The following is a 24,830-nucleotide window of genomic DNA, read 5'->3' on the forward strand; positions in this document are numbered from 1 at the left end:
CAGACCTGTGTCCATCTGACCCTGGAGCCTGATCTGGTATATACCACAGAAAGAAAAAGGACAGGGAAAAACCAAGCTTGGAGAGAGGATGAAGAAGGAATGATATGGAAAGCACCCAAATTCTGGGTTACAGAGTGGAGACTTCCACAGGAGGCAAATCTGGTTTTACATCAGCCTTGAAGTCCAAGCTCCAGAGCTGAAGGAAGAAGCCAGTTGCCATGTGTGTTCTCCTTTCTGAAATTTTCTGACAAGGAGAGGTTCTTTAGGACCCACCAGGGCGGGGATAACTGCATCCTAGAATCACTGGATCCCCACTGCACACAACCCAGGCCACAGTCAGTAGGAAAAACACAGGTTGTTGTGACCCCCAATGTGCAATGCACCCAGAGCCCAGGGGCGAGAGGGCCATCAGGAAGTAACTCACTCTACTCCACAATGACAGCACTGCCCAGGCTGGGGTGCTCCACTTGGCAGGTGTAGATGTCTCCCTGCTGGGGAGTATTTCCAGCATCACCAGGATCTGGAAGGTCCAGTCCCCATATGGATCAGGTTGGTGGACACAACCCCAGTTGTTTCCTCCTGTCCATTCAGGAACCAGCGGACTTGAATGTTGCATGGATAGAAATCAGTCACGTGTCAGATGAGTGGGTTGGGGTGTTTCAGGAGCCCCCCTTTGGAGGGGGAGATGTTCACTTTATGTTGGACTAAGAGTGGGGAGAAGAATCTTATTATGACAACTGAGACAGCTCAAGCAGTGCATTTAACTGTTTTCTTGCAAAGTTGACTTGTAGATATTAAAGATGATGATGTCATCTAGAAAGCTATCTGGAGGCAGAAGATGGGGAACAAAGTAGGAAAAACAGAATAAAATATGCAAATGTTCCAAGAACAACCTTTTTATGCATAAGAAAGAGCAGAGAGGAATAGAAGAGGGTGGAAGCTGGCACTTTAGAAACTTTTGCCAGAAATGTATAAACGGGTGATTAATAGTCTTTGAACAGAAATGTTGATTCAGCTGTGAAACTACCTAATTTTACACTTTCCTAGCTTGTACAAAGGATGTATAATCCTGCCAAATATTATCTTGGAATCAGAATATATTCAGCCAATAGCATCCTTCTGATCCATCAGTCTGACATCTTCATTAAAAAAAAGAGAAGAAATAAAGCAGCCTGATTTGTTCTTCATTTAACTTAAATGTCTCCTGCCTTCTCTGCCAAAAGAAAAAAAAGTTTGTAGCAAGACCCACAAACCCAGTGTTCTTAGTTCCATAGTGTTGGATTAGCAGAAGGCTGGCTTTTCCCACGCTTGTCTGTGCGGGACACACCAGGAAGCCCTCTGGGTTCAGGTCTGCCAGCCTGGGGCACATGGGGCCTGGAGTTGACAGAACCTGCTGGCCCTGCTGCCAAGCCCACCCTTCCGGGACCTTCTCTCCCAGCTGCGCCCTCACCTCTGCGCTTCAGCATGAAGCCCTTGTCCAGACCAGCTCGTAAGTGTGTTTGCAGACCGTGTCCACAGCGCTGTCTCATTTCCAGGAACTTCTTCTGGTGGTTCCAATTCTTGACAGTTTCCCGTCCTAATTCATTTACAGCCACAAAAATCCCCACGGCACTGTCAAATTGGACGTACATGTCTCTATTGTACACATATTGCTCCAGGAAGTCGTGGTTCCCATTAAACTCGTAGCAGTTGACCCTCCTCTGGTACACGTACAGCTCTGTGGAGAGTGAGAGCGGTGCCGCCTCAGGCCGGGCCTGCTCGGACCCTCTGACCCCTGATGCCCCAACGCCAGGCCTACTTCCCTCTAGGTCCTTTGATGTCGAGGGGCTGTGTGCAGGGCCACATAGTCCTGAACTTTTGCCTCTATTCTCCTGACTCTCCCTCTTCTTTCCTGCAGAGTGTCCAGGCCGAGGACTCACTCTTCTCTTGGCCTGAGGGGCGCTGACCAGGTCGTTGCCAACATAAAAGCTTTGCGGTCACTCTCTTCTCAGCATTTTCTGTCTCTTTCTCTTTGCTTCTTTTTGTTATTCTTTCTTGGCAAGTGAATAACTCAGTACAATATTATTTATCACTGTTGATGTAAAGGTATTTTTCTTTTTAAAGATTTATTTATGCATACAAGAACTGGGGTACAGCCCAGAGGTGTGGGGGGTGAGAGAGTTTACTAGAGATAGAGTGGGGAGCAGAACAGGCAGACTGACTGAAATACACTGCTGAGGGGAGCAGCAGGTGAGACAGGAGAGTTCTGCTGTACCATGTGGGTCACCTCCCTGGCCAGGGATCGAACTTGTGCTGCAGAGGCTGTGGAAAACTTCATAGTGAAGCGTCTTAACCTCTTGCTCCACCACCGAGGCCCTGTAAAGGTATTTTTCTAACTACATCTAAACCTGTCACCTTCCAGGGTGAAATTATAAAATATGCATTTTTCTTATATCCAATTGTGTGATCTTGTACAACTCATAGAAACTCCCGGTCCAAAGTTTTCCTACCCAGTCACAGGGGGGTTTAACAATCTCTGACGTCCTTCTGGGCACTAATCGCACAGAGGCCCACCTGAGAGAACCTTAAGATCTGGAAGTGTGGACACAATGTGGACACAGTGACCATGGGTTCACAGAGGTGTGACTGCAGGGGCAGGGAGCACATGAAGAGCAGCTTAAATTTGCTGAGAGTCAGAGGCAAGGGGACTTATGAGGGCTTCGGAGGGAGCTGACAGTACCTCTGGGGAGGTGGAGGGCAGGATCCTACAGAGGGAGCTTTGGGGAAGGCGCTCAGGGCAGAGGTGCCAGGGACCAGAAGGAGCAGCAGGAAAGTGGCAAGGGAGTGGCTGCGGTGGCAGGAGATGAGAACAGGAGGGTGGTGCTGTCTGTTCACTGTGCAGAGTTAGGAGTTTGGGGATTTTTCCTACAGGGAACAGATTATTATAAGCCAGTGAGAGATTTTAGCTGACCTGCACACGAAGAAGGCCATCCGTGGGGAGTGTAAGGGTAGGTTAGATGTTTTTACAATAGACAGGAGATGATAAGGACATGGATGAGAGTTAACCCCTGGTGGTGCAAGGGTTAAAGTCTCAGTGCTATCAAGCTATCACCAGCCACCGCAGCATGAGTTTGATCCCCAGCCAGGGAGCTGACCCGCATGGCACAGCAGACCTCTCCTGTCTCGCCCACTGCTCCCCTCAGCAGTGTATTTCAGTCAGTCTGCCTGTTCTGTTCCCCACTCTGTCTCTGGTGAATCCTCTCACAGCCCTACCCCCACCTCTGGCCTACACCCCAGTTCTTGTATGCATAAATAAAAATAAATCTTAAAAAAGAATATGAGGGAGCCTATGAAGCAAAGTCTGTGTATAGGATTTAGGGCTAGGAGGGGCTTCCACGTTCCTGACACGGCATCAAGAGGCAGTAAGTGTAATGCTGAAGGACATGGATGCTGGGGAGAGCAGGCTTGCTTTTCTACCTTAATGACTTATTAACTGTGTAACTTCGAGGAGGCATAGTGCCCTCAGCAGTGAAATGGGAACAAGGCCGTTTCCCTGACAACGCTGTGTGGATTAACTGGGATCAAGAAGGTTACATGCAACTCTGGAACGCAGTACTGGCCCAGTTAACAGCAGTTGTGATCACATGCAGATTTTTGTTCATAAAGCCGCAGTGATAACACCCAGTGCGTGTTCTTTCTGCGCTCTGCTCTTGCCTGGCTGCACCCCATCTCTCAGGTGAATTCAGTTTCAAGTGCCTTAAGAGTGTTGGACATTTGCCAGTTCCACTCTCTCCTCTCCTGACCATTCCTCCTCAAACCCATGCACTTTATTTTTTTATTTTTCAAAGATCTATCCATCCCTGCGTACAAGAATGGAGATGTAGGCTAGAGGTGTGGGGGGTGAGAGGACTCACCAGAGACAGAGAGGGGAACAGAACAGGCAGATTGACTGAAATACACTGCTGAGGGGAGCAGTGGGCGAGTCAGGAGAGGTCCACTGTGTCATGTGGGTAGCTCCCTGGCCAGGGATCGAACTCGTGTTGCAGTGGCTGTGGATAGCTTCATAGGTTGCATCTTAACCCCTTGCACCACCAGGGAGGCCCAAACCCATGCACTTTATTTTTTTTTTTATGTATTTCTCTTTTTTCCTTTTTTTAAAAGATTTTTTATTTATGCATACAAGAGCTGGGGTACAGGCCAGAGATGCGGGAGGTGAGAGCATTCACCAGAGACAGAGTGGGTAGCAGAACAGGCAGACTGACTGAAATACACTGCTGAGGGGGAGCAGCGGGCAAGGCAGGAGAGATCTGCTGCACCATGTGGGTTGCTCCCTGGCTGGCTAGGAATTGAACTCGTGCTGCATAGGCTACGGATTGCTTCACAGTGTGGTGCTTTACCCCTTGCGCCACCAGGTTGGCTCCAAACCCATGCACTTTAAAGTGAACACTGACCCCCCTCCCCCATCCCCCCCCAAGCTGCCCTGACAAAGACCAGTGTCTGCTGCATCTAATTACCTGCTCACATCCCTCAAGTGTCTGCGTGCCCTCTGCTGTGTTCCTGACACTCTGGCCATTCTCCACTGGGATTATTTCACTCACATTATTCCACACGTACCAGCCAATTATGTGTTGCTCCAGCCCTATGCTCTTTTTTAAATTCTACATCTGTCCCCGGACACCTCCAGTTGCACATCCCACAGGAGCCTCATCATCAGCTGGTCCAAATAAAACTCACGACTTCCTCCTGCACACCCGCTCTGCCCCCGGTTCTTGGTGAAAGGGAATCTTACTCACCCCCTCCTCTAGCTGAGAGCTCAGTCACAGAACTCATTCTCTTATTATTTCTGATCAGTGAGCAGGACCTGATACTTTGCCTCTTGAATCTCTCCCTGTTCCCACTTTGTCCTCCTGTCCACTATAATAGGTAAGTCAGGTCGCTCTTTCCTAGCCTGGGTGAATGCGGTGGCCCCTAACGTTTCTCCAGCCTCAGTTTTGCCTCCTTTCATTCATCCCTTGCCTAAGCCTGAAACTTACAAGGTCACAGGATGACGTCCTGTCTTCCTAACTTGTTATGTGAGGCTTGTTAAGATGTGACCCCTGCTTTCCTAAGCAGTTTCCTCTCAGGCCCCTTCTCTCTCTCTCTCTCTCTGTCTCTCTTTTTAAAATATAGCTTAAACCCAGAAGTTCTAATTCCTCTTTCCTTCCTTCCTTCCTTCCTTCCTTCCTTCCTTCCTTCCTTCCTTCCTTCCTTCCTTCCTTCCTTCCTTCCTTCCTTCCTTCCTTCCTTCCTTCCTTCCTTCCTTCCTTCCTTCCTTCCTTATTTCTTTTTAAAAAATATTTATTTATTTATGCATACAAGAGCTGGGGTACAGGCCAGAGATGCGGGGGGTGAGAGGATTCACCAGAGACAGAGTGGGGAGCAGAACAGGCAGACTGACTGAAATACACTGCTGAGGGGAGCAGCAGGAGAGTCAGGGGAGGTCTGCTGTGCCGTGTAGGTAGCTCCCTGGCCGGCCGGGTATCAAACTCGTGCTTCAGAGGCTGCGGTTTACTTCATAGTGCTGTTCTCTTGAGCCACTCATGGCTTTTATCGTGGTGATTTCATTGCCTTTTTGTGTTGCATAGTTCTTTTTTTTTTTTTTTAAGATTTATTAGTTTATTTATACAAGCACTGGGTACAGTCAGAAGTGCGGGAGGGTGAGAGAATTCACCAGAGCCAGAGCAGGGAGCAGAGCAGGCAGAAGGACCGAAGTACACTGCTGAGGGGAGCAGCGGGCAGCAGGAGAGGTCTGCGCACCATGCGGGACCCTCCTCTGGTGGCCGGGGAGCAGCCGGGGATCGAACCTGCACCGCAGAGGCCGCGGACAGCTTCACAACCCAGAGCTCAACCGCTGCGCCACTGGGGAGGCCCTGTGTTGCATATTTCATCTTGTATAATAATTGCATATTATCAAATGAAATAAAAATGCAAAAATAAATAATATTTGCACCCATGAGTTGGATATTCTCTTTCTCCACAATTTTCTTCATGACCCAGTAGTCATTGTGTTTTCTCAACAATTTCACCATAACCCACACCCTCTTTTTGTCCCTTCTCATTTCTGCTCTGTTGGAAGTTGAGGAAACTGTGATGAGTTGGGGGCATAAAAAGGAACTGGGGGCATCTGCTCAGTCCTTGGAGACTTACCCTGGACTCCACATTTCTCTCAGCACCAAAATTGCAGAGGACTCTGGGCCTACCCTTCCTCTCCCATTCCCCCAGCAGTTTCTTTCACATGGTGACTAGACTCCATCTCATTCCTTACTGATCTGAACCCATTGGCTTTTCCACCTCACCCACAACTTCTACAACCGCACACCACTCTGCTCACTATTCACCTCAAAGAAGCCCCAAATCCTGATTTCCAATGTATTTGTATCAGCATACAGCAGTGTCCCTGTTCCCAGAGCATTTTCCTGTGCTACCTCTCCTTTCACCTCCTTCTCAGCTACTCCCACAACTCTCACCTGCTCTCTAAGACTCACTTTCTTCTCTCATCTGTAGGCACGATTCCCACAGCTGAGCTGCCCTTGTCAAATTCTCCATTTAAATGATGAATGTCAGAAAAAATGAATGTCAGGATGGGTGGGCCACGGCTTGTCCTCACTACTCACCTTGGCACCTCACATTGACCAGCACTATTCTAGGGAAGGGGTCCTGCCTGGTTCTGTGGAAGAACCTGACCTGGAGCACAGATTCTACAACATGATCTTGGGGTCCTGAAACAGTGCAGACCAACCATAATTTCCCCTTTCTGATCTTTGATATTGACATGTCATCTTTTTTTTTAATTAAAAAAAAGTAAATATTTTTACTTTAAATAAATTATTTATTTATTTATTTATGCACACAAGAGCTGGGGTACAGACCAGAGGTGTGGGTGGTGAGAGGATTCACCAGACACAGAGTGGGGAACAGAACAGGCAGACTGACTGAAACACACTGCTGAGGGGAGCAGTGGGCAAGTCAGGAGAGGTCTGCTGCACCATGCTGGGTTGCTCCCTGGGTGGCAGGAGACCGAACTTGTGCTGCAGAGGCTGTGGATTGCTTAATAGTGCAGTGCTTAATCCCTTGTGCCACCAGGGAGGCCCAAACATGTCATCTTGATGACCCCTCTGTGAGAATGTTGTCCTCCTAAATCATTCTAGACCATCAGAAACCACTGGGACCAGAGGCACACCTGGAACTCTTCTCTGGAGGGAGTTGAGGCCCCTGGATAATGTTGGAGCCCCAAAGCCTTTCTCAGGGAGTGGGCCCACATGAGGAAGCCCCGGGGCACTCCCCTGAGGCAGGCCCTCCAAGAGCAGCAACTCTGCACTAACCTGGGATGTCTCTGCCCTGAGCCAAACAGGAGCTCAGCATTGCCAGGGTCATAGTCAGAGCTGTCATCCAGGGGGCCCAATGACCTGCAGGACCACCATCCTGGGCGCTGGGCAAGGACAGGGACTGAGGAATTGCAGTCAGAGCAGCTCACCGCCGTGGGCCCCACTGCTAAGATGTCAACGCTGATAAGCCAGGCCAGGCTTCTGCACCCCCTTGGGTATGGCCAGATTCCAAAAATGAACCAATAAGTGGGAATCATCCTTCTCCAGGCAGAGATTTGGTGCAAATCATGTCATTCTTCAAGGTGTAAGAGTCACTGAAGACAGAATAAGGAAAAGGATCCTCATTTTGAGCAACTGGGTGAGTCATAAGGCTTGATTATTTTGTTTTGCTTCCTTAGGAAAATCTCCCCAGGCATGGCATTCGTCCTCGATGGTGGCTGCCTGCACCCCTGGTGGATGTTTTCTGGGATGGAGTGAGTCGTAAGCATGGTAATGAAGATCAGGGGGATACACCACCTGCCCAAGTTCTGAGTTAGTCCTGGGGGCTCTAGCAGGTGTCCGCAGTGTCCGGGCAGCATTGCTCTCTCGGGGCTTCCTTAGCCCTTTGAGGTATGAAGGATGTGGAATGAGGCATCTGGGTTTTACTATCAGGTAAGGCATGGATGCTTACAACTTCAAGCCCATTTCTTTTTATTGGGTCACAGTTTCTTCATTTTTGAAGTGTGGAGGGTGGCATTTGCCTTCTTAGTGGCTCTGTGAAGGTCCAACGAGAGCTTACTTATAAATGCCTTACACATGTTTTGGAGTTTTTGAATAGACCAATGAAATTATCAAAGGCCATCCTTTCTTTCTGCAATTTAATATGCATGTTTTCTAGTTTTGAAATATCAAATTATCCCCAACAAACAAATTTACAGCTAAATCTTCAAATGATGTAAATATATTCCCTCTGATTACAAAATCTAAAAGAGAAAATGACAAAATGAATATATTCCAACAGATTTCCTAGATATGTAAATAAAATGTTGATGAACTGAATAAGAGAATATAAAATTATTTAACTTAGGTTTTCTATTAGGAAAAAGGATGCTTATAGTAAAGTGGTCAGATACAGACTTCCTAGAGTGAAATTCTCTTTCCTGATACTTTGTGGCCATGGACAAGTTATTTAACCTGTTGTGACTTAGTTTTCCCTCATGTAGAATGGAGACTACCATAGAGTCTGTCACTGGTTTATTGGGGAATCTGGATGGGCTAATATGCAGCATTTGTAAATCTCTTAAAACAGAGTCTTTTATAGTAAGGAATTAAGAAATGTTCATTATTACAACGCAAGGCTAGCTCAGAACACCAAAAACCTCTTCATGCAATACAACATATTATTTAATCCAATAATAGAAGTTTTATCATTTTAACAAGAACTACCAGAGAAATACAGTTCCAAACCACCCTGTAAAGAAACTGAGTATTTAAAGAAGGTTCTGCCATTAGACTTAATGCAAAATGATTAGAAAAATTGATTTTAAAAATAAGATTTAAATAAAGGTGTCATATCACTATATGAAGAAGAAATAAAGGGAGTGATAATTAGCAATGAAACAATTAAACATATTTGTCTTCTGCTTATTTGTCTAGAAAGATCAAAGGATTTCTCTAAAATTGCAAAGGTATTCATGGAATATTACTCAGCATTCAAAAAAGATAAACACATGCAATTTGCAGCAACATGGATGGCGCTGGAAGGGATCATGCTCAGCGAAATAAGCCAGAAAGAAAAAGAAAAATACCGGATGGTCTCACTCATAGCAGGAATCTAGAAAACTTAAATAAGGGACCAGGAAAATGAATAACTATAAGAAAGTGAAAATCAAAATCAACAAACAACTATGAACCAGAGACACTTTTTGGGGGGTGGGGACGGGAGGGGAGGGATTGGGGTCAGAATGGGGGGTTGCAATTGTATGGGGGAATATAAAAATAAACTTTATTATTTAAAAAAATAAAATTGTAAAGGTATAAAATGGTAAATGTCATTTGATAATAATCCAATGAATTCATAAATGGAACTAAGAACCAATATGAAATTTTGAAGAACAATTGTCCAGTTCTAATGTCAATACAAATAAAACGGATCAACTTAAATGACTTTTTCCAAACAACCCAAGTAAGAGGCAGGTGATTACCCTTCTCATTTTACTTTTCCTCATCTTACCTCCAAATCCCACATAGCCTGGGATTCTCTGGGCCACGTTGGTTCTGACAGTTTTCTCATTTCCTCTCCTGGCAGTTTTAGCATCTTCTTTTTCAGCCACAGAGATGCTCCTTCTGACATTTCTCGTTGGCTAAGTCTCATCAACTAGTTTGACCTCCAAGCCTTCTAGGGAAATAAAGCCTGGACCCAGCGCCCCCTGCCCTGCCGCATCTCCCCTCTGTCTGCCTCGCAGTGGCCACTTGGAAGACACAGGAGCCAGGCCAGTCCCATGATCCTGCAGGCCATCACCCTGGCCGCCCCGCTGAGTCCCCAGGGACCTGGGCCATCAGGGGTGAGTGCTGGGGGAGGGGAGAGGGGAGCTAGCAGAGATTTGGGGGCCCTCAGGTGCTGCTTTGTGTCCTGTTTCTCTCCCCCGTTTCCTCTCTTGTGAGGTAATCTTTTGCTCGCTGTCATTCTAACAGTAACAGCCACCCTAGATGGTGCCAAACCTCATTTAAATTTCACAACAGCCTTTCAGGAAGGCATTTATTATTCTAAGTTTAGAAATGAAAAGACTGAGACTTAAGGATATTGGCCCATGTCTCACCAGCCCCGTGCACAGTGCTGACGAGGGAGAGCCCGGCCTCCTCTGGATGTGTTCTGTGGGTCTCCTAAATTTCAGCGCAGAGTCCCTGACACAGGCGTCTGCAGAGTCCCTGTCACAGGCGTCTGCAGTGTGTGGCTTTGGCCTCTTTTGTTTCATTCAATCCTCAACCCACCGCATCCTCCCTTTGCCTCTCCGTCTTGGTGCTCTCTAGGGAGGCTGTTACCTGTCTCCACACCAGCAGAACCCACATCCCTTCTGTGTGGATGGCAGCGTCATTACTGATACCGTGACGTGACCACTTCCTCCTTTCTGGAATTTTTCTGTTCCTACTTTTTTAAAAAGATTTATTTATTTATTTATGCAAGCACTGGGTACAGTCAGAAGCGCGGGAGGGTGAGAGAATTCACCAGAGCCAGAGCAGGGAGAAGAACAGGCAGAAGGACCGAAGTACACTGCTGAGGGGAGCAGCGGGCGGCAGGAGAGGTCTGCGCGCCATGTGGGACCCTCGCCAGGGGCGGGGGATCAAACCGGCACTATTGAGGCTGCGGGCAGCTTCGCAGCCCAGCGCTCAACCGCTGCGCCACCAGGGAGGCCCTGTTCCTAGTTTTTATGAGTATGCTTCCTCCTTGCTTTTTCCGATTCTTTAGCCTTTTGTCTTTCAGTCTTTTGAAAATTGTCTGTGTTTGCCAGGACGCAAGACTACGCACTCCCGACACTCTCCGGTGAGCTCATCCGAACTTGCCGTCATGACCCTCAGCCTTGGCACCAGCCTGCAGCCCACCCATTTATTTCAGCTGCCCTCAAACCAACTCCATGTTGTTCCCCAGGAAGGTAACTGAGCATGTCCCAAACAGAACACTCTGTCTCCTCTCACCCTTTTCCTCCGTTGTCTTTTTAGTCACTGACGCCCCAGTTCCTCACATCTGGAGTGGTCGTTGTGAACTCCAGTGTCCTGACTCCACCACACCATCTACAGATTCTGTGGCTTCTCATCTCTTAATGCCATTCAAAGCCCTCTGCTCTTCTCCAGCCCTGTGTTACCGCCCCATCTCCACCTTCACTGCTGTGGGGTCCTATTGGTCTTCTTTCCAAACTAGCTTCCTCCAATCCAGTATCCCCCTGTGCCACTGCCAAGCGCAGTCTGGTCCTGCTACTCGCTTTATTAAGGTCCTGTGACGATTTTCCTGTGGGCGGTGGGATAAAATGCAAACCCCATTGTTAGGGACTGGTGGGTCACGATTAGCCCCTTGCAACATCGCCCCTCAGCTCCAGTCATAGTGAAGAACAGACGCTTCTTCATGCGGGTTTCATGTCTGGCTGCTTTCGAGCCTGCTGCTCCTGCTGGAAATGCCATTTTCCCCTTTCTTGGCTCTGCGCTTCCTGGGAAGCCTCGCTCCAAGCTCACTTGGATTTTAACTCTGTTTTTGCTCCTAAGTAGCACCTTGTGTACACCTTGGGATAATTTAGCAACAATAAACCACACATGTAGCATTGTCTTTTCTTTGTCTCATTCTTTGGATTTTCTAGCAACTTGAGAATCGGGAGGAGATCTTCTGAGTTAAATCTTTAGTGCTAGAGAGTGAACATTCACAACACGATTTTTTTATTTTTTTTATGTCATCTTTATTTTAAAATTTTTATTTAGAAATGTTTTACATCATTGTTTAATTTTTTTCATTTTAATTTATTTTATTTTATTTTATGTAGTTCTTACATCATTTTTCATTTTTGCACAATGTGTGCATTTTCATTTTGGTTATATTCCCCATAGAATTCCCACCCCCCCTTATTTTGACCCTAATCCCTCCTCTCCTCCACCCCTCCCCCCAGTAGTGTGTCTCTGGTCTACAGTTGCTACACAATAAGATTTTTTACTGAATAAAAATTAGTATTTGTAGTATAGTTTGCTTCAGGATGCACAGATATTTAGTTTTAAGAGTTTATGAAAATGATAAAAATGAAATATTGGAAGTGAATAAACTATACCCACAGAGCCAATTTTTCCCTTTCAACTTTTTTCCTGTGATTCTCTAGCCACAAAATCCAGTCAGGGATCCCAAGCACTTGTGAGTGACTATGAATCTTGTCATTAAAAGTCTCAGGCGAGGATTAGTCTCTGTGTGTTGGGGCTGCAAGGGTGAATCACTACTTAGGGAGACAGAGAACCCCCTAGTGTGATTTTTCCTTAGATCCTCTGTCTCGGTCAACATCAAACTCTCTCATTTCTGTTATTTCACTGTAATAATAATAGTTTTTATTGGTGTCAACCTCTTGCTGCTTCTTACACATCAGTTAAAACGAAGAACTAATCCCAGTAACATCTCAGGTTGCAGTTAAATGCAGCAACTTTATTTCTAATGAGAACTCCACTTGCCAGCATATATTCAGCAAGAAAATTTGGAAATGTTGTGTAGACGATAATACTTTTAGATTTAATGTGCCTAAAATGATAACTTTATGAATAGAATTATATAACCTGCAGATTTTATTCTAAAACTAAGAAAGTAACTTGAAGTCTATAAATAGCACCTTAACTCTGGAGGTCTTTTCATTTCCCTCACTATTTAAAATATTTTCCACTCGGAAAGATTTGAATTTTACTCTCCCCTCACCAACTCTGTGTTTGTATCACTGATTTTATGTGTCTGGACCAAAAGGATGCCAAGATCTTGAGGGGTGGGGGCGGGCAGGTGATGGCTCAATACTGCTTCTACCAGGAGCTGTGTGGCCTTGGAGAGGAGCCTTAACGCCTGTGGTCAGTTCCCTAAAGCACAAAATAATGCTCTACTTGGGGGCATGAAGAGTGGTGAACAAATTGAGCACATAGTAAGTCCTCAATGAATAGTATCTTATTACTGTACTCAGTGCTATTATTATTGTACTGGAGAGAGAGATGCTGAAGACTTCAGGAACAAGGGAAGCAGCTTGAATTTTCTTTTCTTTTTTTTTTTTTAAGATTTATTTATTTATGCATACAAGAGCTGGGGTACAGGCCAGAGATGCAGGAGGATGAGAGGATTCACCAGAGACAGAGTGGGGAGCAGAACAAGCAGACTGAGTGAAATACACTGCTGAGGGGAGCAGCGGGCAAGACAGGAGAGGTCAGCTGCACCGTGTGGGTAGCTCCCTGGCCAGCTGGGGATCAAACTCGTGCTGCCGAGGCTTCAGATTGCTTCACAGTATGGTGCTTAACCCCTTGTGCCACCAGGGAGGCCCCAGCAGCTTGATTTTTCAGTAAGTCATTTCTGTTTCTTCCATCCCCTTTGTTTTATACTTCTCGATTTGTGTTAGTCCTCCATGTCTCTAATAAACTTCTCTTTATTAATTTGCTTTATTTTCCTACCCATCCTCTAACCACCCCCCCCTTCTCCCAATGCTGTGGACCATACCTCAGCGTATGCCGTGTTTGTCCAGACACACAGAACTTCTGGGGAGCACATGTTTGAATTTGATGAGGATGAGGAGTTCTACGTGGACCTGGATAAGATGGAGACCATCTGGCACCTGCCGGAGTTTATTCATGCCTTTGACTATGATCCTTGGAGGGGAATTGCTGCCATCATCATGGCAAGGAAGAACTTGAAGAAAATGATTGAACGCTCCAACCACACCAGAGCCACTAATGGTACCTGCCCTTGCTTGTTTCTCTGCAGTCCAGCTTCAGGGTGGGAGAGTCCCTTGCCACACACAATGGGAGACCCAGATGCCCCTTCGTGAATGACGCCCCACCATGGAGTGTGCCGTATTTGGTCCCCAAAGTCAGGCACTTAGGTCATCAGAGGAGACATTTTACTATTTCAGAAAAAGATGGGGCTGAGGGCCCTAGGCCAGGAATGTGAGGCAATATGGCTCTGACCTGGGAGTCCCAGGGGTGGGAGTGGGGGGAGAGAAGGGTGGGCCTGAGAGTGGTGGCCCAGAATTTAGAGAATATAAGGGCTGGGCTGGTAGAAACTTTGAGACTCAGCCGAAGGCAGTAGACTCAGCAGGTCCTGTTTCTCCTCAGAGCCCCCTGAGGTGACCGTGTTTCCCAAGGAACCCATGGAGCTGGGCCAGCCCTCATCTGCCATGCAGACAAGTTCTTCCCGCCAGTGCTCAATGTAACGTGGCTGCACCAGAGTGTCGCCATGCGTGTGGCTGAGGGCATCTTTCTGTCCAACACAGAATTCACATTCCACAGCTTCCACTACCTGACCTTCCTCCCCACAACTGAGAATGTCTACGACTGCAGGGTGGAGCACTGGGGTCTGGACGAGCTGCTCCTGAAGTACTGGGGTATGGACCCCCTCTACAGTCACCATCCCAACACCAGCTGTATTTCTATGGTCCATCCCTCAGCACCTGCTTTCCTTAATCTCATGTTTTATGGTCATTTTATCCAGACTTTGACATCTTATGGTTCTCTTGTGGTAATACCCCTGACACCTATGCTAAGCTCCTGTTCTTCTGACTGTCTTTCCTCTGTGCCCCAGAGGCCCGGGAGCCCATCCAGGTGCCTGAGACAATAGAGACTGTGGTCTGTGCCCTGGGCCTGCTGGTGGACCTGGCGGGCATCATTACAGCCACCATTGTCCTGTGGAAAGAACCAGCGGGCCTTTCTACATGCTGGGGCAGGAGCCACTGTGAGTCATCCTGGGGTGGGGGTGCTGGGGACACAGTGCTAAGGGCAAGTAGATGTTCCAGGTGGTGGATGGGAAGGAGAAACACCTCAGCGGGGTGCTTGGAGCACCTCATGATTTGGAGTCATTAAACTAGATGCCAAAAACAAAATGATAACATCTGATAACATCAGATGAGCTGCTTACTGTGCACCCAACACTGTTCTCCATGCTTCTTTTGTATTCAATTATTTAAACTTGGAGGTTGGTACTGTTACTTTCCCTATGTTAGAGAGGGGGTTACAAAAGGGAGGTGAAGGAATCTGTTTGAGGTCACACAGCTTGGGTGGTGCAGAATTTGGGTGGGAAGGAACCCAGGCATTGCACCCCAGAGGCTGCAGTCTTGTCCAATGTGTAGATCACATCACTGGCAGCCACAATTATCTCTTTCCTTACAATCTTCATAGCCATGATTTCCTCTGTCCTCAAATCAGTGTCTTGAACTTCTCATACTGTTAGACATTTATGATAATAAAAGACATCCTACTATTTGTATCATCTCAAAGGGAATGCATCTGGTTTTTCCATAAATACATTGCCTACAGATTTTTTGTTTATAATCTTTACAATGTGGTGAGATTTATTGAATTCTGTTCATATATTTATTGAATTGAATTCAGCTCATATTAACTGAATTTTCTTTTTTATCTGATATGTTGGCCATATTATATATAGCTTGTTAGACACTAAGCCAACATTGAATTCTTAGGATAAGTCTTATTTGAGCAAATGAATTATTTCTATAATAAACTATTGAATTCAATGGCATTGGTGAAATTATTCCATAATTTTCTTCATTTGTGCTATCCTTACCTGTGCTATCTGGAAGTAAAGGTGTAACAACTTCATGAAATGATTTGGAAAGCTTATGTTCCTTTTGATGTTCTAGAACAACACGTGTAAGAGACGAAGGGCTTGTTCCTTGAGATGTGATTGGGGACTCGCCAACTGTAAAGTTCTCAGGACAGAGGCCTTGGGAAGGTATTCTTTGCTCCCAACTCAACATCCAGTATTTATCCTCTATTTTAGCATTTTATTTTTTCCTGTAGTTTGACCTTTATATCTTTCCAGAAATGTATCCATCTTATTAAAATTTCAGATTTATTGACAAGAGTTGATCATAACAAGTTATTTTCATGTAGAAGTCTTGGTGTGTACAGCGATCAGTCCTTTTTCATTCTGAATCACATTTATCTCCTTGGACAGTCTTGCCAGAGGTCTATTGACCTCTTTAAACTTTCTATTGAATCAGAATTTGATTTTGCTTATCTTCCCTGTGTTTTGTTTTCTATTTCACTGAATTCTGCCCTTGTCTTTATTATTTACATATTTTTTTAAACTTTTGCTGTATTCTTATTTTTTCATTCTCTTTATGGAAATGATTAGCTCATTTTTGGTAGGCAGGTTCTCTTTGAATATGAAGTTTTCCATCACTTATATTTTAATTTCCATGGTTATTTTAATTGCATGTTTTAGGTATATGGAATTAATTGATTTGTCCTTTTTAATTGATTTAGAATTCAATTACATTATGGCCAAAGAATAAAGCTTATATGATACTGATTAATTTGAATATATTGATGCTTCCTTTGTGGCTTAATAAGTGTTAAGTTTTCAGAAATATTCCATGTGTTTTTGGAATTCATGTGTATATTCTTTTTGTTGGTTCCAGAAATCTCTATATAACCAATTCTTTGATCCTAATATTTAATCATTTTACTTTGGTCTATATCTCTGTTTTCTCTTGGTTTCAGCTCTTAGTTTTTGAGCATATGTTAAAACCTATGGCTTAATTTTTAATTTTTAGTGTCTTTCTCCATGTGTTTCTGTTATTTGTTGCTCTTATATTTTGTGGTTTTATTTTCAGGGACATATGTGTTCATGATTATTATTGTTCCCTCATCTAGTTTTTTTTATAATTTTAATTCTCTTTTGGCAGATATTAAATTTATGTCAACTATCTTTGTTTCATATCCGCCTGAAGTGCCCTTTTCCATTATTAAATTTTCAACCTTTCTATATTCTTTTATTCTGTTTGACTTTGTTAGATTTTGTTGAAAATACAATCTGAGAGTCTCTTCTTTTTAATTCATTGTTTAACCCATTCAATTTATTACAATTAGTATTATATTAAAACTTCACTATCACATTATTAAAATGGTTTATTTAATATCCTTTATTTGTATTCATTTTTCTCATTTCTTATTTCATAAAAGCTAGGCCAAATTTTGCTGTTATAAAAGTTATGTATTCTAATTATACTCACAAGATGGTTTAACATAATACACTTAATTACATTTATTTACTCTACTGATTAAAAAAAACCTGATGAATTCCTACATTCTCCTTGCCCCACAAAAGAAGTATTTTTGTTTCTCTGTTATCAACACTGATATCTCCTCTATGGTGATATTAACTACATTTTTAGTTTTAGTTTGCTTTAAATACACTTTTTTCTTACCTTTTAAAAAATTTAGTGCTACTGTTAAGATAACAATAGGGTCTCCCTGGTGACCTTGGGGTTGAGTCTCTATGCTGTAACCTTCACTGCCTGAGTTCAATCCCTAACCAGGGAGCTAACCCACATAGTGCAGCAGACCTTTCCTGTCTCACCTGCTGCTCCCCTCAGCAGTGTATTTCAGTAAATCTGCCTGTTTTGTTCCCCACTCTGTCTCTGATGAGTCCTCTCACCACCCTGGGGATCTCTGGCCTACACCTTAATTCTTCTATGCAAAAATAAATAAATAAAATATTTAAAAAATAATTTTAAAATAAAGATAATAATAAACTTTGTTAAATTATTTGATCTTTCTTACTTTCCACTTCTGTAGCATTCTCTTGGATGTGTTCTTCTTATTTGGGTGCTTTAGAAAAAGCAAAACATCTAATGTTGAAATGTTTGAACATTAGTTGGGGGTGAACATTAGTTGGGATATAATTTCAGGATTGAAAGATTTTTTTTCTTCAAGTCCATGAAAGTAACATCCAATTGTATTCTGGCATTAAGTGTTACTGGTGATTACTGTCTGTCTCTCTGATTCTTGTTCTTTCACGGATGGGTCTGCTCTTATTTTCTTATAGGTGCACTGCTCTCTCCTCAAGTATTTAGAATTACAGTTCTTACAATACATCAAGATATGTACGTTTTTTAATATAATGGTTTAAAAATCTATTTGTCACTCTGTACCATTTCAAACTATTTCATGTTTCTTCAAAGTCTAGAAATCTATTCTTTTTGCAGATATTTTGTCTCCCTTTGATATTTCCCCCACTTTCTACATGTCTTTTTATCAAGATGTCAGAACACCTGTTTCTATCCTCTATGTCTCTTTGTTTTTTCTTTTATACATCCTATTGTTTAATCTTTCATACTGCCCTTAAGAGAGGTTCTTAGTCTTATCTCATTATTTTCACTTCTAAAAGCCTCACTAATTATCTTACTTAAATGTTCTTTATTACAACCATTATTAAAACTCACTATTTATGCTTGATTCGTTGGTTTCTTTTTTTTTTTTCAAGATTTATTTTTATTTATTTATTTATACAAGCACTGGGTACAGTCAGAAGAATGGGAGGGTGAGAGAATTCACCAGAGCCAGAGCGGGGAGCAGAGCAGGCAGAAGGACCGAAGCACACTGCTGAGGGGAGCAGCGGGCGGCAGGAGAGGTCTGCGCTCCATGTGGGACCCTCCTCTGGTGGCCGGGGAGCAGCCGGGGATCGAACCGGCGCCGCAGAGGCTGCGGGCAGCTTGCAACCCAGCGCTCAACCGCTGCGCCACCGGGGAGTCCCGATTTGTTGTTTTCTTGTTTTAGCTTCAAATTGCCAACATCCTTCTTTACTTCACTTTTTATATCTTTTTATTGTAAACCAGAAAACATATGTAATACACAAAACAACATGTACAAGCAATGACTACCAGGCAAATACCCATGTAACTAGTGCTTCAGTCAAGATATAGAACTGTGCCAGCATCCCGAGGCCTTCCTTAGGCCAGGAGAAGATTGTACACACATCTATGGCCATACCAACTTCAGTGTGTCTATCTGATATTGGAAAATAAGTAGCTTTGGGTCTGGTTAGCACTTAGACTGGGGTGTAAACCGTTCAGGGATCAGAAGCTCCTTTTTACCTGGTTTTACCCAGCATAGTTCCTGGTTCATAGTAGGTTCTATAAATACATGTATCTGGTGTAAGTGAGTAAATTTATTCATTATTTAATATTTATAGAATATTTTCCATCTCTAAAGAGTCCAACCCACTTCAAGTTAGATGCAGTCAAGCAGCTACTTGACTACTTCTAGAAGGGTCACTGAGGGCCAGTGAAGAACCAGGTTCTCTTCACTCAGCTGGGGTGATGACGGGAGCCCTTGTGAAGATGGAGGTGTGTCAGCCTGGCTCCTGAGTACCTGTGGTCAGCAGAGCTACCTGCTGACTCATGTTACACAAGTAGCCTGAGCAAAAACTATCAGAGCATTTGTTACATCAATGCTACCTGTCTTATTCTTACTATATACTAAAGGGATAGAAAGGTAGTGCTCAAAGACTTCAACAAAGCAGAGAGGCAGGAGAATTAGAAAAGTTGTATTGCATAAATGAAGAGAGTAGAAGTCTCAGGAAGGAGAAAATAGTTAACAGTATTAGAGGTTCCTAAGCTGTCAACTACAATAAGTGTCCACTGGGCATGGAATTAAGTGATTTTTTTTTAAAGATTTATTTATTTTTGTACAAGAACCAGGGTAGAGGCCAGATGCACAGGAGGGTGAAAAGATTCACCGGAGACAGAGCAGGGAAGAGAACAGGCAGACTGACGAAATACACTGCTGAGGGGAGCAGCAGGCGAGACAGGAGAGGTCTGCTGTGCCATGTGGGATTCTCGCCAGCTGACCTGGATCGAAGTCACGCTGCAGAGGCTGCAGACAGCTTCACAGTGCAGCACTCAACCACCTGCGCCACCAGGGAGGCCTGAATTAAGTGATTTTGTAGCCCTATTAAAGAGCAACTTCTCACACTGTGCCCAGTTTCACATTGTTCATGTAACAAGCATAAACTATTAGTTTCCTTCCTTCAACTTTCAGCATCTGTTTGCTGGGCCTCGCTTTCTCTGGAGTTTCAGAGTTTCAGAGTTTCAGCGTGGGCTGTGCAGAGCTGGAGGGAGGGAAATGACATCTCATTTGAGTGCCCACTTTCTCGCAAATCCTCATCGGGGGCAGTGACATTTGCTGGAGAGACCACCTCAGGGCCTCTGAGGGAAGGAAATGAGGGGAGCAGGTGCACAGGGCTGGAGGATGCAATGCTAAGCTGGGAGCTCAAACCCCACTGTTTGTCCTGCTGCAGGTGATGACCTTTCTGTGACGGAAGAGCATGGAGGGGAGTCCCCAGCATCAGCTCTTCTTTAAAGCTTCAGTTCCTTTGATCTCTGTGCTCAACACCACTGATTGATGTCCTCAAAGACCCCTGATTGCAGTCTGTTTGCTGTCCTCATACTTAGCACCCTGGAAAGGGCCTGGCACATAGGAAGAACTCAATACATGTTGAAATTTGAAGTATGGTGATATGGTGGGCCATATCACCCTGTCTCCTCTGTGACTTTCCCTATGCTACATCCTTTCTGAGCAATCCCAGACATCAATAAGTGCTGCTGTGGGTCAGAGCTAGATCTGTCTCATGCTTCTTTGACACTCCAGGGTCTTCCCTGGTCTCTTTGTATCTTCATCTCCTTGAAGTACATATCCTGGGCTGTAACATGAGGCAATACTGCAGCTTCTGATCCTTCCAGGAGGCAGGTCTAGAGATTGTCCACTCTGCCTGGCGTCCTTTCCCTGAAGTACAGGGAAAAGGGCGTTTGGTGCTCACTAAAGGGATGATTACTCTGAACTATTCCTCACATTGTCTCTGTGAGCTGTTACCTCCTTTGACAATCCTCCCTCTTATTTCACCCAGAATTTTAACCCTCTGGACTCTAAACTCCAGGAGGCCCCCTCTCCACACCCCCCATCTGCCCCACAGAGCAGCAGATGCTCTGTTTTGCAAGTTTCCCAAAAGAAAGTGGTTGAGCCTTTAGCAAGTCATTGTCTTCTTTTACACCACGACCCTCTTTGTCCCAGAGTGCAGAAATCATTAAGGTGGAGGTGACTTCAGGAGAAGTTCCCTTAGCATCCTATTGTAGTGGTCCCACTGGGCCTTCTGCTCTCCCCCGCCATCCTACCAGGCCTTATTTCCCTTATTGTCCTTCAGGGACATCTGCAACCCCCTTTGGAGATCCCCTGTTCATTAGATGGTTTACTCATATCTGAATTCCAACTGTGGATTTAAGTCATATTTAGCATCAAATTATTCCCTAGAATTTATAGTTGGTCCCTGATATGCGGCAAATACACTCTTGCTTAAACAGAAAACCAAAGTGACAAAGTGACAAATTGAATATAGGTTTCTAACACATAATATATGTTTGTAACACATTAAATAAAATAAGGGTAAATTAATTTAAAGCATAAAAATTATTTAACTTGAAATTTCTCTTTGAATGAAGATAAAGTCTGGTAAAGTGGTCAGGCACCAGTTTAGAATAAAATGTGCTTTTCTGCTACTTCTTGGTTTTCTGACCATGGACAAGATATTTAACCTGTCATGACTTAGCTTTCTTTCAGGTAGCTATTATGGAGGATAATTTATTGGGATTGGTTTATTGGGAGATCTAACTGGGATAACAGCATTTGTGACTAACAGTACTAGTGACTCATGTAAAGTAGAGCCTTTCACACAGTAAGGAATCAAGAAATGTTAATTATCACAAAGTATGGCTAATTCAAAACAAAAATGACAAGTAAATATGACACACAATTTTAATATTATCAGTTCCATAATTTTATTTTTTTTAAATATTTATTTATGCATACAAGAGCTGGGGTACAGGCCAGAGGTGTGGGGGCTGAGAGGATTCACCAGAGACAGAGTGGGGAACAGAACAGGCAGACGGACTGAAATACACTGCTGAGGGGAGAAGCGGGTGAGACAGGAGAGGTCTGTTGTGCCATGTGGGTTGCTCCCTGGACGGCCGGGGATCAAATTCATGCTGCAGAGGCTGCGGATAGCTTCACAGTGCTGTGCTTAACCCCTTGGGCCACCGGGGAGGGCCCCCAGTTCCATCATTTTATTAGTAAATACTAAGGGCTTATATTATAATGTTTGTTTATTTATTTATTTTTAAAGATTTATTTATTTATTTATACAAGCACTGGGTACAGTCAGAAGCGCGGGAGGGTGAGAGAATTCACCAGAGCCAGAGCGGGGAGCAGAGCAGACAGAAGGACCGAAGCACACTGCTGAGGGGAGCAGCGGGCAGCAGGAGAGGTCTGCGCGCCATGTGGGACCCTCCTCCGGTGGCCGGGGAGCAGCCAGGGATCGAACCGGCACTGCACAGGCTGTGGGCAGTTTTGCAACCCAGCGCTCAACCGCTGCGCCACCGGGGAAGTCCCTTATATTATAATGTTACACAAATTTATAATAAAACAAAGAAGTTATAAGGCAAAGAGTTAGTTTTAGAAAATAACAGTGGAAAAAACATTAGAGAAATCTCTTATAAAGAAGTTAAAAATTTCAAGAAGACAAAAAGAATTAGAAATGAAATAATTAAATATTTTTTGCATTGTGATAAATATCTGGAAACATCAAATCATTATCAAATTCATCAAATTATTATCAAATTATCAAATGATCAAAGGCATAAAAGGGTCAATATAATAATATCACTTGATAACAAGTAAATAAATTCCTAATTTCACTAGGAATCAATATGAAATTTTGAAGAATATTTATCCATTCACCACTGTCACTACAAATATAAAATACTCAATGATCAACTTAAAGGACATATTTTCAAACAATCCCATTAAGAGGAAAGTGATTATCTTTCCCATTTTACTTTCCTTCCTCTTATTCCCAAGTGCCACATAGTTTGGGACTCTTGGCCATCTTGGTCCTGACAATTTTCTCATGACGGCATTTCTAGCATCTTCTTTCCCAGTCATATATATAGCCCTTCTGACATTTCTGTCTGGCTGAGTCTCATCAACCTGTTTCACCTCCAATCCTTCTCCCTTCTTAGGGTAGGAAATTAAGTCCTGGATCCAGCTCCCTCCTGCCCTGCCTCATTTTCTCCACTTCTGATTCACAGTCACCTTGAATGAGTAAAGGAAAAAAAAGCAGCACTGTGCCCTTGTCCCTTGTGCCCTGAATTGTGAGGATTAAATGGAGCACCGTGTGCTCGCTCTAACATGAGTAATGATTGATTTGCCATGCCTGGGTTTCTTTTTCTGGACTTCATCAGTTATTGATTGCATTCTTTCAGTGGATTCTAGCTTATTTCTACCTTATTCTAGCAATTGCTTTGAGCTCTCTTGGAAATGGGGTGAGTTGGTCCCAGATGCAAGGCATGATTTGGGAGGGGAGATGGGTGAAGGGAACATGGCAGTGGGAACTGACCAGGGATGGGAGCCAGGGCAAGCAAGACGCAGGGGCTGCTTGTGAGAGGCCAGGGCACCAATTTGCTGAGTGCTTGGTATGTGCATCAGGAGGTAGTGCTCTGTGCAAAAAGGGATACTTAGACCACATGTGTTCCCTCTCTTAACTCTAAAAATAATTTAATATTAAACATAAAACCTATAATCACTTAATATAAAACACAATTCATAATCATTTTGGATTGTAAAAGCAGCCTATATTTTAAAAAGAGTGCTTGAGTCTTTTTAAACAATGGGGATGTATTTCCCACTGTGTGAATTACTAAAACAGGAGGGTTGGGTGGTCTGATACATACAGACTTAAAGGATGAGTCTATATCTTCTATAAGTTGATGCATTAAAAAGGCTAAGCAGGGCCTCCCTGGTGATGCAGGGGTTAAAGACAGTGCTATCAAGTTATCACCAGTCACTGCAGCAAGAGTTCAATTCCCCAACCGGCCAGGGAGTAACCCACATGGTGCAGGAGACCTCTCCTGTCTCTCCTGCTGCTCTCCTCAGCAGTGTACTTCAGTCAATCTACCTGTTCTGTTCCCCTGGTGAACTCTGTCTCTGGTGAATCTTCTCACCTCCACCCCCTGCACCTCTGGCCTATACCCCAGCTCTTGCATGCATAAATAAATAAATCTTTAAAAAAAAAAAAAAAGGCTAAGCCTTGTTGGCCTAGATTATCATGGTGTACAAAGAAAAGGGTTTATTACATTATAGTTCTAATTTTAAATTCTGACCTCAATTTAATTTCTTAATGTCAAACATGTTCTTAATAAGATACATGTTGAATCAGTGCTGTGTGAATGTGAGGCAGGGAACCTGGAATCCACACAATTCTCATTCTTGAATAACTAAGAATCATAGTTTCAGATCGACAGGGATGAAGAGAGCAAACACGAATATGGGGCAGGAAACAGACAACAAACTCAGAGGAGGTGCACGCCCAGTTTGCCACCTTACCCGCTAGTTGGGGTATTGCTATCTTCCTGTTTTTCTTCTTGCCTATGTATAAACAACAATGAACTTCATTAACTCCTACTGTTCATCAAAACTCTCCAACAAAAGCAGTGGGAGAGATGGCTCGGTGCATATTATGTATTCTAATTAATAAAGTACCATTGTTTTACATCTTTGTTAATATTTTGACAATGTAGGATCTGTCCCCTTAGGTACAGCCTTCGGGGCTCCCCCACCACCAAAGACCCACAGTCCTCACCACAGTCCATTGTGCTCTCCCCTCCCCCACCTTAGATGCCTCAGCTCTATGGTCAGTTTTCAAGGGTTGGTTTTAAAGTTTGTCTTTGCTTGTTGGTGCACATTATTACTGTAATATAGGCTCCAGTAACATTGGGTTTTTATTATTTATGGAGCTATGGAGACAGGAACATGGTTGGAGTCTCCATGAAAGAAAGAAACTTCAAAGAGAAGGACCATGGAAACTAGTTTCAGCACTACAATTATTTGGCTGTAACATCCTCTTGGGGAGTTGGGGGTGTGTCCCAGAACCAGCCCCTGGGACCTGAAGAA

The 24,830-nt window shown here is 44.0% G+C and overlaps 1 protein-coding gene and 1 pseudogene across 2 annotated transcripts in view; one reads left to right on the forward strand and one right to left on the reverse strand.

The window, feature by feature from the left end:
- Nucleotides 1-425: 425 nt before the first annotated feature.
- LOC311187940 (HLA class II histocompatibility antigen, DP beta 1 chain-like) lies at nucleotides 426-13,488 on the reverse strand (annotated as a pseudogene). Its single transcript has 3 exons — nucleotides 13,485-13,488; nucleotides 1,451-1,717; nucleotides 426-704 (listed from the first exon to the last, which is right to left on the reverse strand). The product of its transcript is annotated as an HLA class II histocompatibility antigen, DP beta 1 chain-like (transcript).
- Nucleotides 13,489-13,510: 22 nt separating this feature from the next.
- The window catches only part of LOC311187949 (RLA class II histocompatibility antigen, DP alpha-1 chain-like), a gene marked incomplete at both ends in the record, with an annotated part of 35,189 nt that continues 23,869 nt past the window's right edge, over nucleotides 13,511-24,830 (forward strand). The window contains 4 exon segments of the mRNA XM_084259316.1: nucleotides 13,511-13,766; nucleotides 14,145-14,195; nucleotides 14,198-14,413; nucleotides 14,611-14,760. Coding sequence (XP_084115442.1) covers nucleotides 13,511-13,766; nucleotides 14,145-14,195; nucleotides 14,198-14,413; nucleotides 14,611-14,760 — 673 coding nt within the window.

Source organism: Talpa europaea, assembly GCF_964194135.1.
Source record: "Talpa europaea genome assembly, chromosome: 2".
Lineage (NCBI taxonomy): Eukaryota > Metazoa > Chordata > Mammalia > Eulipotyphla > Talpidae > Talpa > Talpa europaea.